This window comes from Stenella coeruleoalba (genome assembly GCF_951394435.1).
Source record: "Stenella coeruleoalba genome assembly, chromosome: 3".
Classification (NCBI taxonomy): Eukaryota; Metazoa; Chordata; class Mammalia; order Artiodactyla; family Delphinidae; genus Stenella; species Stenella coeruleoalba.
Genome location: NC_137148.1, coordinates 148,054,735 through 148,069,669, shown reverse-complemented (window position 1 = coordinate 148,069,669; position 14,935 = coordinate 148,054,735). Strand labels below are relative to the sequence as shown.

General features: G+C 36.9%; 1 protein-coding gene across 4 annotated transcripts in view; it reads right to left on the bottom strand.

The window, feature by feature from the left end:
• Nucleotides 1-3,098: 3,098 nt before the first annotated feature.
• The window catches only part of CREBRF (CREB3 regulatory factor), a 59,712-nt gene continuing 47,875 nt past the window's right edge, over nt 3,099-14,935 (bottom strand). For all 4 annotated transcript variants that reach the window (XM_079915736.1, XM_079915733.1, XM_079915734.1 and 1 more), the window contains exon 9: nt 3,099-8,751. In XM_079915736.1, the coding sequence (XP_079771862.1) occupies nt 8,636-8,751 (116 nt within the window). In that variant the 3' untranslated portion in view covers nt 3,099-8,635. The remainder of the gene's footprint in view (nt 8,752-14,935) is intronic.

The following is a 14,935-nucleotide window of genomic DNA, read 5'->3' as shown; positions in this document are numbered from 1 at the left end:
CGTAAGAATGCAATGCACATGACTATTATTATATTACTGACATTTGTGGAGCACTTCCCTTGTGCCAGGTACTTTGTACTAAGTGCTTTATATGTATCATTCTAACTTAACTCTCACAACAACCCTGTGAGGTAGAGTTATCCACTTTTTACAGATGAGGAAACAGGCACAGAGAGATAATGAGTTGCCTAGAGCAAATGGAATTGCTAGGTCAAAGGATATATGCATTTTAAAATTCTGATACATGCTACCGAATTGCTCTTTATAGAAGTTATATCAATTTACACTCCCACCAGCAATGTGGTACAAATGCCTGCTTTCTCACGGCCTCGTACACACGGTGTGTTAACAAACACTGGGATTTTTGCCAATCTGATTAAGTGAAAAATGCCATCTTTCAATTTTCATTTCTCTTATCATGAATGGAGAACTACTTGTATTTATTTTACTATCTGCTCATTTTTCTATTAGGTTGTCAGTCTTTTTCATATCAGCTCCCAGAGTTCTTTAGATAGTAGGAGGATTTGCCCTTAGAAATGAGCTTTGTCTCTTAGTCTACAGAATTTTGACTTGGCTTTTATGGTGTTTTGGGCCTTAAAAAAGTTTTATTTGAAATTTTATTTTTACATTTAGATCTTTACCCATTTTGAAATATGTGTTGGCTTATGGTGGGAGATACAGAGCCAAGTTTACTTTCTCCAGAGGGTTACCCAGTTGTTCCAACACTATTTTCTGAACAATCCATCCTTTTCTCACTGGTTTCAGATGCCACACTTACCATATAAATTAAATATAAATAATATATAAATTAATAACAATATTATTTATAATATATAAATTAAATATAAATACATCTGAATCTATTTCTATACTTTCCATTCTATTCTGTTGGCCTATTCATTCATTCACCAAAATGATACTGTTTTAATATTAGTTTTATGTGTTTTAATATCTGGTAGGATCGAACACCCCACTTTTTTCCCCATGTGAACTTTAGTTTTTTGAAATCGTATTGGTATGTCTTATCGGGATGGCACTGAATTGTTCATTTAAGTTAGGAGGACTGACAGGTTTATGCCGTTGACTGTTCCTATTCAAGAACTTGGTCTATCTTTCCACTTGTTCAAGTCGTCTTCTGTATCCTTCATAGTATTTTAATGTTTTCTTCAGAGTTTGTACATTTTCTTTTAAGTTCATTCCTGGAGACATTTTAAGATTAAAACCTTTTAAAGAAACTGAGGTTGACATTCTTCAGGTCAAACGTTTTGGATCCTCAAGTAGAAGCTCCCTGTTCAGGACACTGAAGAAACCCAAACTCTGCACGCAGTAGATAGGCCCACGTGACCTTGAGCCCCTTTCCCATCATGCTACTTGGTGGAAAGTCCTCTGCAACCAACAGTCACCAATTGCATTTCCATGAGGCAATTAGAGAAAACATAGCTCCTCTTTTCTCCACCCTCCAACATACTCCATTCTAACAAAAAAGACTCAATTCTAAGGCCTTCAGCTAGAGGCCATCTTTGAGGGATAGATATACAATTTGGTGACCCGCACTCCCCATCACTTACTACTGCCAATGCTGTTTTGCTTCCGTCACCTTTACCTACTGATCCTGAGACTAGCTTTTGTTTACTGCATCTACTAGGTTCTGGCTTTAGTTCTTTCTGGTTTGCAGACCCTAAGCCCATTATCTCCCTCCTACACAGACATCCATCCAAATATTGCCAGTGACTTGGCCAGGTCCCTTACAGAGGGGTACGGATTGTCTCTGAGTGCTGCAAGCAGATTGCCATTTGAATTGGAGTTCTGTATCACCTAAGCTGGGTCTGGGGTGAGTCCCTGCATCTGGTTCTAGTCTCTTTTGTAAAATGGACACGATCACCCACCTACTGGGCCACAGAGAGCAGCAGGTGAGTTCCCTCATAGGAAAGCACCTAGCAGGGGCTTAATGAATGCCACCCTAGCCTTCTAGGACTTTCTAATGCCTTCTTCCTATTCTGAACCTTTCAGCTGGGATATTAAAGTATTTCCCAACTAATGTTTTTCTCTCTAAGGTGCTCTCCTGGTTCCGAAATCAATGTGGGCAACGAGAGACAACTGAACAGCCCATCTCACTGGGTGCTACCTAACAGAAGGGTTGGTTTCCTAAGAGCTGTACTGGAAGGGCTGGCTCACCCAGCTCCTTAAAGTGCCCAGACTCTGACAGAGGCTCCTGTGAGGTCAAGTCCTGAAGCAGAACCAGTCCATGAGAGGCTAGGCCCACTTTGCTTCCTGACAGCCTCAGTGTCACTCAAATGAAGCAAAAAGGGCTTCTTCAAGGGACCAGGGATGTCATGCACACAGCCTGTCAATTCTCTTAACATACCCCACTTGATGTGGTACCAGTGTCCTTGCAAATACCTCTGCGGTAATGTACCTAGAACCCTTTGTGTGTTTAACAGCTCTTGTGTTGTTTTGTGGCCCTGTTCACACGTGGCCTCCCTTAGCAGACTAAACGTTAGTGGCGGTCTCTTTAGTCTCCTTCTGGCCAGTACGCAGCACAAGTCTTGGCAGAGAAAGTGCTAAACAAATGTTTGTTGGCCGAAGGAACACACTGCTACAGTGGTGTTTACTCGGGTCCCCTGATTTAACAGTTCTATGTATATGCCCAGCCTAGCTTGGGGACCTACTTAGAATTATGAAACACACAAACACATACAAAGGCTTAAGTCAGGAGAGACTCAAAATACCTTCTTTCCCTCAGAGAAATCGCTTGGCCAAAGAATCAAGGAGGAGAAATAAGGATAAACTAAACTATGCTCTAAACTATAAAGAATGTAAATGTTTTTGTCAATGAATAATTCTACGTAATAGTTAAATTTAACTAAAGTATTGAAAAAGCAGCCCAAAATGTTAAAAAAAAAAAGTTAGCTGTTCGCACACTACACCAAGAGAGGCGCAGCGCGATCAAGAGTTCACTGCTGTCTCCAGTTTGGAATTTTGTTGCAGTGGGTTATTCTGAAGGGTGGATGATCACCTTGGAAAGCAACAGAAAAGCAACAGAAAAAGGAAGGACGAAAGCATGAGGCAAACAATTCAAAACCTTTTCTTTTCATCTTTTTTTATTTTAAATTACAAAGGATGTTGCATACACTGATGAATCTGTATCTGACTAGAAGTGCTGAGGGGTTGGAAAGTGACAGAAAACAAAGGCAATGTTTGAATTGCCTTTTCTTCTGAAAAGAAAAACTGCACAACTATTAACCAACATTTAATAGAATAATTTTTAAACAGCTCATGCGTCAACGAGATAAAATTCTTTCTAGACAATAGACAAGACTGAATCCAATAAAAAGTTTCATAGCTACAGTTAGGGGAGTGGGGAACAAAACTACAGAATATTTATGATAGCATTACAAACAGGATCCTACGCAACTATGCAAAAGAGGTCGCCACATTGTATGAACAAACACTTTGAATTCTTGCCCTTCCGCTCTTCTCTTGTGACGTCTTATGTGCAGTCAGCCCTAGTATCACTGTTAACCACAAATGCTAAGTTATAGGACAAATCCTAGGGAAAGAAGGTTAAAAAAAAAAAAGCAGGCAGTGGAATACAGTGTCATAAAAATGTGGTGAAAAGGCAGATACAGTACACACATATACATTTCTGTTATTTGGTTCTGAAAAAAACAAAGGGCGAAGGGCAAGACACAGTAATCAGTCCCGCTCACATCCACCCATAATTTAATTAACTACACCATTGTGTTTACATTGTTATGAAAGAGGCAAACTTAGTTCACCCGAACTTGGCACATTGAAATACCCAACTTTGATGTTCCTCACTAGTCACCAAGTCATCAATTCCAAAATACTATTTGGAAGTAGTTTTAAGGTTCTATTCCCTCACCACTACCCCCAAATCTCTCTTTTCTAAAGGAAAATGGCAATTTGGCATAATTCAGTTCCTAGGTGTAATTTCTACAATTTCAGTCAGTTTACTAAGCACGAGGATTATGCTTCAACACATAATCCCACTTGTCTATGGAAGTGTAAAACTGTCAGTAGTACATTTTCATCATCTTCCCCCAACATGCTTATTCCTTAAAACGAAACAACCATTCCTACAGTTGACATTCATGGTTACATCCCAATGTGTTTGAAATATTAAAAAAACATGGAGTCATCTTCTCATAATGCCCTTATTAAGATTACAAAGATTACAAAAGAATCCACAAGTATTACGGCACTGTGTGAGGCTTATTTGTCATGATCCGAGGGAAGAACAAGACTGCAGTTCTGTGCAAAGTTGTGGAAATGGCCTTAGTTCCATGGGAAATGGTATTCCACAATAGACTTCACTAGAAGGATAATTTGAAACTTTAACACTGAAAGCATAATTCAATGCGTTCTCAAAATTCAAGTTTCAAGATTTGGAGAGATGCTAACATTCTGTTACATAATTAACTAGAAAATACTTGAACAGAATTTTAGGAAGACTATATAAAGAAAGGGAACATAAGTTTTTGTTAATTCCTGCTGAAGGCAACTTGATTTCGTTTCTTAGAAAGTTAACTAACTCTTAGCAGCTAAAATATTTAGAAATGTATGGAATAAAGAAAAGCACATCCATTCTTGACATTTTGGTGAATAAACTAACAGCTTTATTAATGAAGGCAAACATCAGATAACTGTATGAATATTATATATAAAAAAAGAAATCCAAACTAACAGCATTGTATTTCAAAAGTACTGTACTTCTGTTTCTTTTAAAGAGACTTGTCATCTGTTTTATAAAACAAACAAAACGAGTACTCTTCTCCTAAAAAATTCTGGAAAAATGAAAATAGTCAATTTCAAGCTGATGAACTGAGCATACCTTTCTTTAAATGCAGACTACTGCTAAGGAGCAAATGAAGTCAAGCATCAGAAAGAAGATGTATGACAAATTCATGAAAGTTAGGAAAAAGGGATGTAGTGAAATTACTGCTAATCTCTCCCCCTCATATTCAAAGACCATTCAAAACTGGTCTTTCATACAAATATAAAATAACAATAAAGAGAGGGAATTTGAAACCATACCCATCTGAAATCCTTCATGATGTTTTTATAATAGCTCTGATTCTCTTACCAAAAAGGTCAAAGTGAAAGATTTAGGAAGTGAAAGGGAATGGAGATGTTTTGTTTTAAATGTACAAGTAAGGCACAATATAAAGCCACATCATAATCTGTCATGAAGGATATAGGAGAGGACAAGAATCGTACATGGTACAGTAGAACAAGCAATCATATTGACTGAAAAAGTGTGGCACCCAATTCAAAACTCAGACAAGATCTTAACAAGAACAACTGGACAGCATGCTTTCATATGGAGACAAACTCTATAAAGAATCCAGTGTATCTGAAAAGAGGAAGAACGTTTTTTGTTTTTTTAAATCATAGTAGTACTAGAGTCAAAGTTTATAATCGCTTTGGGAACAATGGGTTTATTTGAGGTGAATTCACAATGCCTTCACTTAAAGTAAAATTCTGGACTTCATTATGAGCTATCTGTATACCATGTATGAACACAGAAAACCTTTAGAGAGCTCTTCTCTAATGATCTTCACCCAAAAATACATGCCACAATTTTCAAAAACAGAACACGTACAATTGTTGGGGTTTTTACGTTACCCTTATAAGATTTGTTTGTGTGATACACTAAACGTATACATTTTAATGACAATAGAGGAAGCAGATTATTACTGGCATTAAAGTACAACCATTTCTAGACGGTTTTAAATGCCACAGAGTCCCCTGGTTAAAATGTAAAGCTGCACAGCTTGCCTATGTCATCTTTATGATAAAGTTAAAACAGCAAGAGGATTTAACTTTCACTCTACATTTTACTGCCAGGTTTTTATTTAGATCAAGTATCGCTGCAGCATTCTGACCAGCCCAGATTTAGCAGCAAATGGCAGGAATCATATAAAATGCAATTTTTTTTAACAAAGTGCTTTTCTAAGATATACATACATATATAAATAGGTACAAAATAAAGTGTCAACATTAAAAAGCTCAACTATTTAAAAGCTTTTACCTATTTAACTTAAGTAGTACATATAAAACACTGAAATGCAAGGATATGGAATCTACTAAACAGATTCAAAGTCTTTTTTTGAAATGCAAGACCAAAAAATCAAATTCTGGTTTGCAGACAAGAAAAAGGTATAAAAAACCAGAATTCCTAACAGAGCAGCTAGAAAGGGGCAATTTTATAAACCTCATCAGCTGAATCTCTATCATGAAGTGATTTTCACCTGATTGCAAAACTGCCATATTTTGGAACATGTTTCAATTTCCCAGACACATTCTGTCAAAACTTCATATACCTCCAAGTTACAAACCTGTGCTTTGCCTTCTCCCACCTAAAAATGAAAAACTTTAAAACAATAAACTTACATTCTATTAAACCATTAGATCTAAGCTTATCTGTTTAGTGTGAATGCACTAACCAGGTACATTTCCACCAAGCACACAGGGTAATCTTGTGCATCACAGTTCAGCTAAGGTGTTAAGACAATCCTTCTTGGAGTTTCTTTTTCATAATGTCAAAGAAGCATGAAAGCAACATTGCTCACTTGTTACTGTGTGTTTTAGAATCAAGCAAACCTTTATAAGCTATAGCTTCATGTGCTATCACTTACAAATGGGAAACCGTGGTGGGGAGGGAGAAAATAACAGAAAAGGAAACACACTGTATAGACAAAATATAATTAAAAATAAATTCTCCAAGGGGTAATGGAGAAATAGTTGGAGAAATAGATACTTTCCCGGCAGCTAGGTCGGAAATTTTTGGTATTTTTTTTTTCTGGCTAAATAGGATTTTTTTTTAAGGTATAATTTTTAAGCTACCAGTTTTCAGAGTTCAAAACACAAGATCTGAAAATAAAACAGTAAGAGAGACAGGACGGAAAGATCTGTAGGGAAGGTTTATAACGTTGCCTTGACATAAGAAATTTCTCATCAAGAGGTAAAGCTTTAACATAGTTAAAACACTGACTAATGAAGCTGTTTTATGTGAACAAAAAAGAGCACCTAAAAACTAAATGTGTTAATATTTCTCAGTTCTAGAAACTATAGAAGAAGAATAAGTCACATGTTAAGTTTGAAGAAGCTAGTTTGAAAATACCTGTACAAAAATATAAAAATCTATAAATCTTTTTGTTTTTGTTTTAAGCTTGTGTTGATCTTTGAAAATATTACATGCACAATAATACATCAATTGGTAAAGTGGCAACTAAAGAATTAGATATTTTTAGCTTTTTTCTGTCTTTACATATATATATACATAATACAATAAAAATAATCTGTATTTTGGTTGTTTGGTGGAAGTATACTACAATAAGCTAAATAAACTTTTTAATTTTCAAGGTCAAAAACTATTTTACCAATAGCTTACTAAAATGAAATATATTAAAATTTCCTACAATAAGTGCAGAAATAAAAAGACTTATAGACACCTAAATGGCCACCAACTTATCTACTATGGAAGCGAACTAGAGGAACAGCAAAATAATATCTGTATGTGTGGATGCTCCTTCTGTAGATAATTGGACCCAAACAGAAATAAAATTCACAGTTCAGTAAGATCCCTAACCCTGACCTTTTCGTTTTTCTTTTTTTTCTCCTTTTTTTTCATACATTCATACAGTATCATGTAAGCTGTGCAAAACTTTACTTAGACTGGCAGTATGCCATATCAGTTGCATTTGTCTTTGGTACAAAAAATAAAACAATCGCAATAATGTGCAAGTATTTGTCTTCTTCCGGTCAAGTACCGAAATATGAGTTTTCTAGAGCCATCTTTTTTTTGTTTGTTTTTTTGTTTTGTTTTTTATACAATACACAGACTCTGTGGCATATATCTACATTTCAACATAGTCCTATATACATTCAAAAAATTTGAAAAAGAGTTGGAACAAAAAAACATTTAAACCCCATAATTTTTCCATCTATATATCTTGTTTTTCCTCATTAGGGTTTTCATCATACAAAATATTACCAGTTTTATAGTTTCCCCAAAATACAAGGCACAAAGAATATGCTTTTTTTTTCTTACTTGCACAGACATTATATATATATTTATATATATATTTATATATACCATATTGAGCTCGGAAAATGAACATCTAATATGGCACATGGGCATGAGTGCTGGGTTGTGCCATGTACAAGTGAGATTAATGGTTGTGGAAAATTAGAATAAAAAGCAATAATTCTAAAAACAATCTAAACTGACTGTTTAAAAAAATGCTTCCTCAATTTTTTTGTGGTTCAGAGCATAAACCTGCCACAATATTTGGCATTTACTATTATCTTCACTCTTCCAAAATGTTTTGCTTTAACAGATTTTGTAATCTGTATCTAAACATCTACTTAAATGTATGAGTTTCAATTCTGATGCCAGTAGCAGTTTTAACCAACGGTTTATGCTCTGAAAATGTAATAATCAAGTATTTTGGATCATGCTTCACTTATGCTACTTAGTTCTTAAAACAATGTAACCTAATTGTAAATGTTTACATAATGCTAAACTGACATGCAAAACAGAATGAAAATTTACAATGAATAACGTGACAAACACAGACATTTCTGACCAGTGGTCCAATGAGGCTGATTACACTTTTGATGTTGGTATCCTTAGTCCTACAAGGCCTCCGGTGGGATTGCCTTCCGCAGTCTTCTCTAACACTTGGTTAACAAATTCTGAGGTTTGCCCAGCAACTGGGAGACCTGAAGAAAAGAATAATAGGCACACTTAGACACATATGAAGGTGAGGAGTAGGAAAATCTGAGGGTCAGGGGTGACTCTCAGCTAGACACTGGTCCCAGATGAGTGTTCTGCCGTTTGCTACTGCAGCCCAGAAAATAATTCTACCCACCATAATTAGAGCCTACAAGATTAGAAGGATCAAACCACCAACTGCTCCAACCTCACTACATCTCATAGATGGGCTTCACCCACGTGACTGAAAATATATACCTGAAGGATGTTTTCATTCATTTTTATAATGATGATCAATTTTACGTTCCTTTTTCTTCATTTTAAAGAAAAGTGGATAAATAAGCAAACTTGGAAGAGAAGAAGGAAAGGTGGGAGACACTGCAGGTATGTTGATTTTTTCGTCTTCCTCATCCTCTATAGCTGAGGTCAAAGATATTTGATATATTGATTTTATGTAACAAAGGTGTACGTGTTTTAAATGTAATACAAAGCTGAGCAATTAAAGGAGATGGAAGCAGAAAAATACTATGCAGTAATTGCTCATAAGAAGTCAAAAGATACTGTAAAAAACAGAGAATTGACACCACCTTAACCATGTGATCAAAATCAGCCTGACCAATAATGGGACAAACTGATACTGTTTCTTGATTGACATAATGAGAAGGATATATAAGCTACAATGAATCCTTGCCAAGAAAATTTAACTGTAACTAATCATGGGCAAACAGATGAATTCAAATATTGGGACATTTTACAAGATCAACTACCTGGATTTTTTATGGAAGAAAAAAGCCTGGGAGACTGATCTAGATTAAAGGATACAAAAAAAAAAAAAAAAAAAGACACAACTAAATGCAACTCATGATCCTTAAATGGATCAAAAACAAACAAAAAGGTTATAATGGACATTACTGAGACAACTGGGGAAATTTAAATATGGACTCCATATAGATGTCACATCAACGTAAGTTATAGCAGTATTGTGTCTAAGTAAGAAAGTGTCCTTGTTCTTGAGAAATACATGCTGAAGTAGTAGTTATGGATGAAGAATCATATGTTTATAAGTTACCTTCAAATATATAGGGAAAAAATGTACACAGAGGCAGAAATAAAGCAAATGCAGCAAAATATTAACAGCTGGTGAATCTAGCGGAATGACAGGCAGGTGTTCACTGGACTGTTTCTTTCTACTTTTCTTGTAGGATTGATATCTTAAATGAAAAGTTGAGAAAAAAATTAAGTATACATGTTATTAGCTAAAAAGTGAACCTGCAAGACAAAAATGTAGAGCTTGAAAATAATCAGAGGACACATACAAAATGAAACTATAATAATAATGGATCATAGAGTGAAGGACATAAAAAGGCAAGAAAGCCATATGAACAAATCTTAACAGCTTTTTTTTTTTTTTTTTCCTTGCGGTACGAGGGCCTCTCCCATTGCGGAGCACAGGCTCCAGACGCGCAGGCTCAGCGGCCATGGCTCACGGGCCTAGCTGCTCCGCAGCATGTGAGATCTTCCCGGACCGGGGCACGAACCCGTGTCCCCTGCATCGGCAGGCAGACTCTCAACCACTGCACCACTAGGGAAGGCCCTAACAGCTCTTTTGATAACAGAAATAAAACCAAACATACATCAATAAATAAAAATGAGCTGGGACTTCCCTGGTGGCACGGTGGTTAAAAAGCCACCTGCCGGGCTTCCCTGGTGGCGCAGTGGTTGAGAATCCGCCTGACAATGCAGGGGACATGGGTTCAAGCCCTGGTCTGGGAAGATCCCACATGCTGCGGAGCAACTAAGCCCGTGCACCACAACTACTGAGCCTGCACTCCAGAGCCCACAAGCCATAACTACTGAAGCCCATGAGCCTACAGCCTGTGCTCCGCAGCAAAAGAAGTCACCACAATGAGAAGCACGCACACGGCAACGAAGAGTAGCCCCCACTCACTGCAACTAGAGAAAGCCCATGCGCAGCAACGAAGACCCAGCACAGCCAAAAATAAATAAATAAATACATTTAAAAAAAAAAAAAAAAGAATCTGCCTGCCAGTGCGGGGGACACGGATTCAATCCCTAGTCCCGGAAGATCCCACATGCCGCAGAGCAGCTAAGCCCGTGCACCACAACTACTGAGCCTGCGCTCTAGAGCCCGCCAGCCACACCTACCAAGCCCACGAGCCACAACTACTGAAGCCCACGTGCCCTAGAGCCTGTGCACCACAACTACTGAGCCTGAACTCTAGAGCCTGCGAGCCACAACTACTGAGCCTGTGCACCATAACTACTGAAGCCCGTGAGCCTAGAGCCCGTGCTCTGCAGCAAGAGAAGCCACCGCAAATGGAGAAAGCCTGCACACAGCAATGAAGACCCAAAGCAGCCAAAAAAAAAAATAAAATAAAAATGAGCTAAACTCATCCATTAAAGAAAAACTCCTAGACTGACTAATAAAGAAAATCAAACTACAAGTTATATATAAAAATCTAGAAGGGAATTTTATGGTATGCAAATTGAAATTAAGTGTAAATTTTAATCTAATTAAGATCTTTTAAAAAGAGATGTGTATCATATAAAGTAATTCAGAAAGACTGAAAATAAAAGGGAAGGCTACCAAGCAAAGATAAATAATAAGAAAGCTACATTCATGATTGTAAGATCAGACAAGATTGAATTCAGGGAAAAAGCTGTAAACAAGACAAAAGATGTGTGCTTCTTGATGATAAAGACTATAATCCATAATGAGGGGGATGTAACGTATAGCATGGTGACTGTAGTTAATAGTACCATACTGCATATTTGAAAGTAGGTAGGAGAGAGGATCTTAAAAGGTCTCAGCACAAGAAAAAAATATTTTATAACTATGTATATTGACGGATGCTAACTGGACTTACTGTGGTGATCATTTTGCAATATATACCAGTATCAAATCAGTACATTATACACCTGAAATTAATATAATGTTATGTCAATCACACCTCAAAAAAAAAGAGAAAAAAATGAAAACATGAACTCCTGAAATTAAAACAAATCTAAAAGGATATAAGAGCCGCAAATAAACACAACAGATAACGCATTTAAGAGAAACAGCAGTGAAAAGGGGAAGAATTTTAAAATAAGAAATTAAGAGATTTTTTTTTAAATTTGAGAAGAAGTGAATATACTTCAGAAAATACTGAAGACAGGCAAAGAAGATCCAACCCACAAATAGTAAGAGTCCCCAAAGAAGAAAACCAAAGCAAGGGAACAAATCAAATATTAAAAACATATGGGCTTTCCTGGTGGCACAGTGGTTAAGAATCTGCCTGCCAATGCAGGGGACACGGGTTCGAGCTCCAGTCCGGGAAGATTCCACATGCCGCGGACCAACTAAGCCCGTGCGCCACAACTACTGAGCCTGCACTCCAGAGCCCGCAAGCCACAACTCCTGAAGCCCAGGCGCCTAGAGCCTGTGCTCTGCAACAAGAGAAGCCACCGCAATGAGAAGCCCACACACCGCAGCAAAGAGTAGCCCCCGCCCACTGCAACTAGAGAAAGCCAGCGCACAGCAGCAAAGATCCAACGCAGCCAAAAATAAATCAATTAAATAAAGAAATTTTAAAAATAAATAAATAAATAAAATTTAAAAGATCTGAAGCTACTTACTGAAAGAGCACAGAGTGTATATGAGAATATCAACCTAAAATGACCAACTCCAAGACATGGTCTAGTAAAATTACTAGGATTTAAAGAAAAAGGAAAAAATCCTGTTGACATCTGGGCAAAAATAGCAAACGGCATAAGGGAAAAAAATTAGGCAATTATTAGCTTTGCAACAGCAACACTTTATTCCAGAATAAAAATGGAGAAACATATTTAAAATACTCAAGGCAGGAAAATGTGAGTCAAGGATTGTATCTGGTAAAACTGACAATCAGGTACAAAGGGAAAACACAAACTTATCAATATATAAGACCTTTAAGTTAAAAAATAAAAAGGCAGGAAGAATTTTTTCTTATAACATTAAATTTCTCTCTCTACCTAACACAGGAAGACAATGTAGAAATAAAATTCTTTTAAGGAAAAAAATTCAAATGTTTACGATGTGGGCTTTCCTGGTGGCACGGTGGTTGAGAGTCTGCCTGCCAATGCAGGGGACACGGGTTCGAGCCCTGGTTTGGGAAGATCCCACATGCCGCGGAGCAACTAGGCCCGTGCACCACAACTACTGAGCCTGCGTGTCTGGAGCCTGTGCTCCGCAACAAGAGAGGCCGCGATAGTGAGAGGCCCGTGCACCGCGATGAAGAGTGGCTCCCGTTTGCCACAACTAGAGAGAGCCCTCGCACAGAAACGAAGACCCAACACAGCCAAAAATAAATAAATTAATTAATTAATTAAAAAATGTTTACGATGTAATATGGTAACATCAACAACTAATACTTACTAAGTATTGAGAATTTGTGTTCAGCAGTATGCTAAGTGCTTTACATGCACTCTTTCCATTTAATCCACACAACTGTCCACACTTTACATTATAGATGAATAAAATTAGGTTGAGGGAAGTGAAGTTACTTCCCTAGGGTCCTCAGGTAGTAAGTGGCAGGGCCAGGACTTGAATCTAGAACTGATTTCAAATACTCTGATTTTAACCATTATGCTAAATGAGCTTTTGTTTTTTGGAAACGTATCTTAATTTCTGCACATGACCAGTGGGTATTGCTAGAGCCACAGAGAAACCACTAGCATTTTGTGTGTAAAAAGATAGGAAACAAGGCATGCAGAACCTTAAGTATCTTAAGATAAAGAAAATGTTTTAAGAATGAAGATAAATGCTCAAAAGAATCAAATGTTACACAGAATGTCAAGAAAAATAAATTCTCAAGTAAGTCTACTGGATGAGGCAATTAGTGGGCCACTTGGGAACTATACAGTTCAGAAACTATCTAGAGATGAGTGTCAGATGACAGGGCCAAGTGATGATCCATGGGTACAGTGCAAGCACTTGCAACTAGGAGCACTTACTTCTAGCTCCTAGTCCTGCCACTTGTTGGCTGTAGGACTTGTGGCAAGTTACCTAATGCCTTGTTGGGCTTCCAATTCCTCATCTGTAAAACCAGGATAATAATACCTTCTTCACAGAACTGTGGAAGTAAATCACTAAATCTGAGTAGACAGATCCTGGATCATAATAAGTACTATATAAATGTTAGCTGTTTATCCCTTCCTAGACTAAGGAATTCTTTTTTCTCATCTCTTAATCTCTCTTTTAGATCTTCTCCTTTGGCCTTTAAACATGAAAGTTGTCAAATTTCATGAAATCGTTGGGTTTAAATCTATATGCCTTGCTAATTTTACTAATGATTCCAAATTGCCCTACAGAAACACTAGTATATTTTACGTTCAGTATGAACACAACACTGACAAGAGAAATTAATGACATTTCAAAAACCATAAGAAACTTACTAAGTGCATGGAAGCATTAAATGTGTATTTATTTTCAATTAAAGAAAATGCAATGATTTGGGTAGCAGATTTGGTATACAGAAGCATTTCTGTATAAGTGGAAATAAAATATTCTTGCTCACTCCACTGCATCTAAGCATCTTGATTTCTTCATAGCAGTTACCACAATGTTATTATTATTATTTTTGGTTTTCTATTCCTTGCCTTCCATTTTTAGACTACAAGCATCTAAGAAGAGTAGCAACCAAGTCTCTACTTAACCCCTGTGGATCCCCCAACACCTGGCAACATAGTAGGCATTGAAAAAATTTTGTGGAATGAATGAATTTATAATAACTGGAAGTCAGAAAAATTGTCTTAACAAATTCTAAGATATTTACAATTAAAAAAATTTTTTTAATTATAGTGTTTGGCACTCTAAAATTCAGGTAAATAACTAATTAATGATTGAAAAGTAAGCTGTAATTCTTTTAAGTGATGTGATTCAATATACAGTCAGCATCCTGGGGAAGAAAATTCTCAGGTAAGTGAAATTTACTACTCTACACAACAACTGTGTAAGAACCAGTTTTTAAGAGACAGTCCTAGAATAAAAACTGTTAAACAAAGAACATATAATATAGCTGAAACAATTTTATGATGCTTCAGGGTCTTCATGGCTTGTGTTATGCTGTAATGCCCTTGGGATGCTACTGATCATAGGGTGATTTGCTCCTATGGCAGCCAAGCTCCTGGGGCCTCTAGGGTTTGCATGTC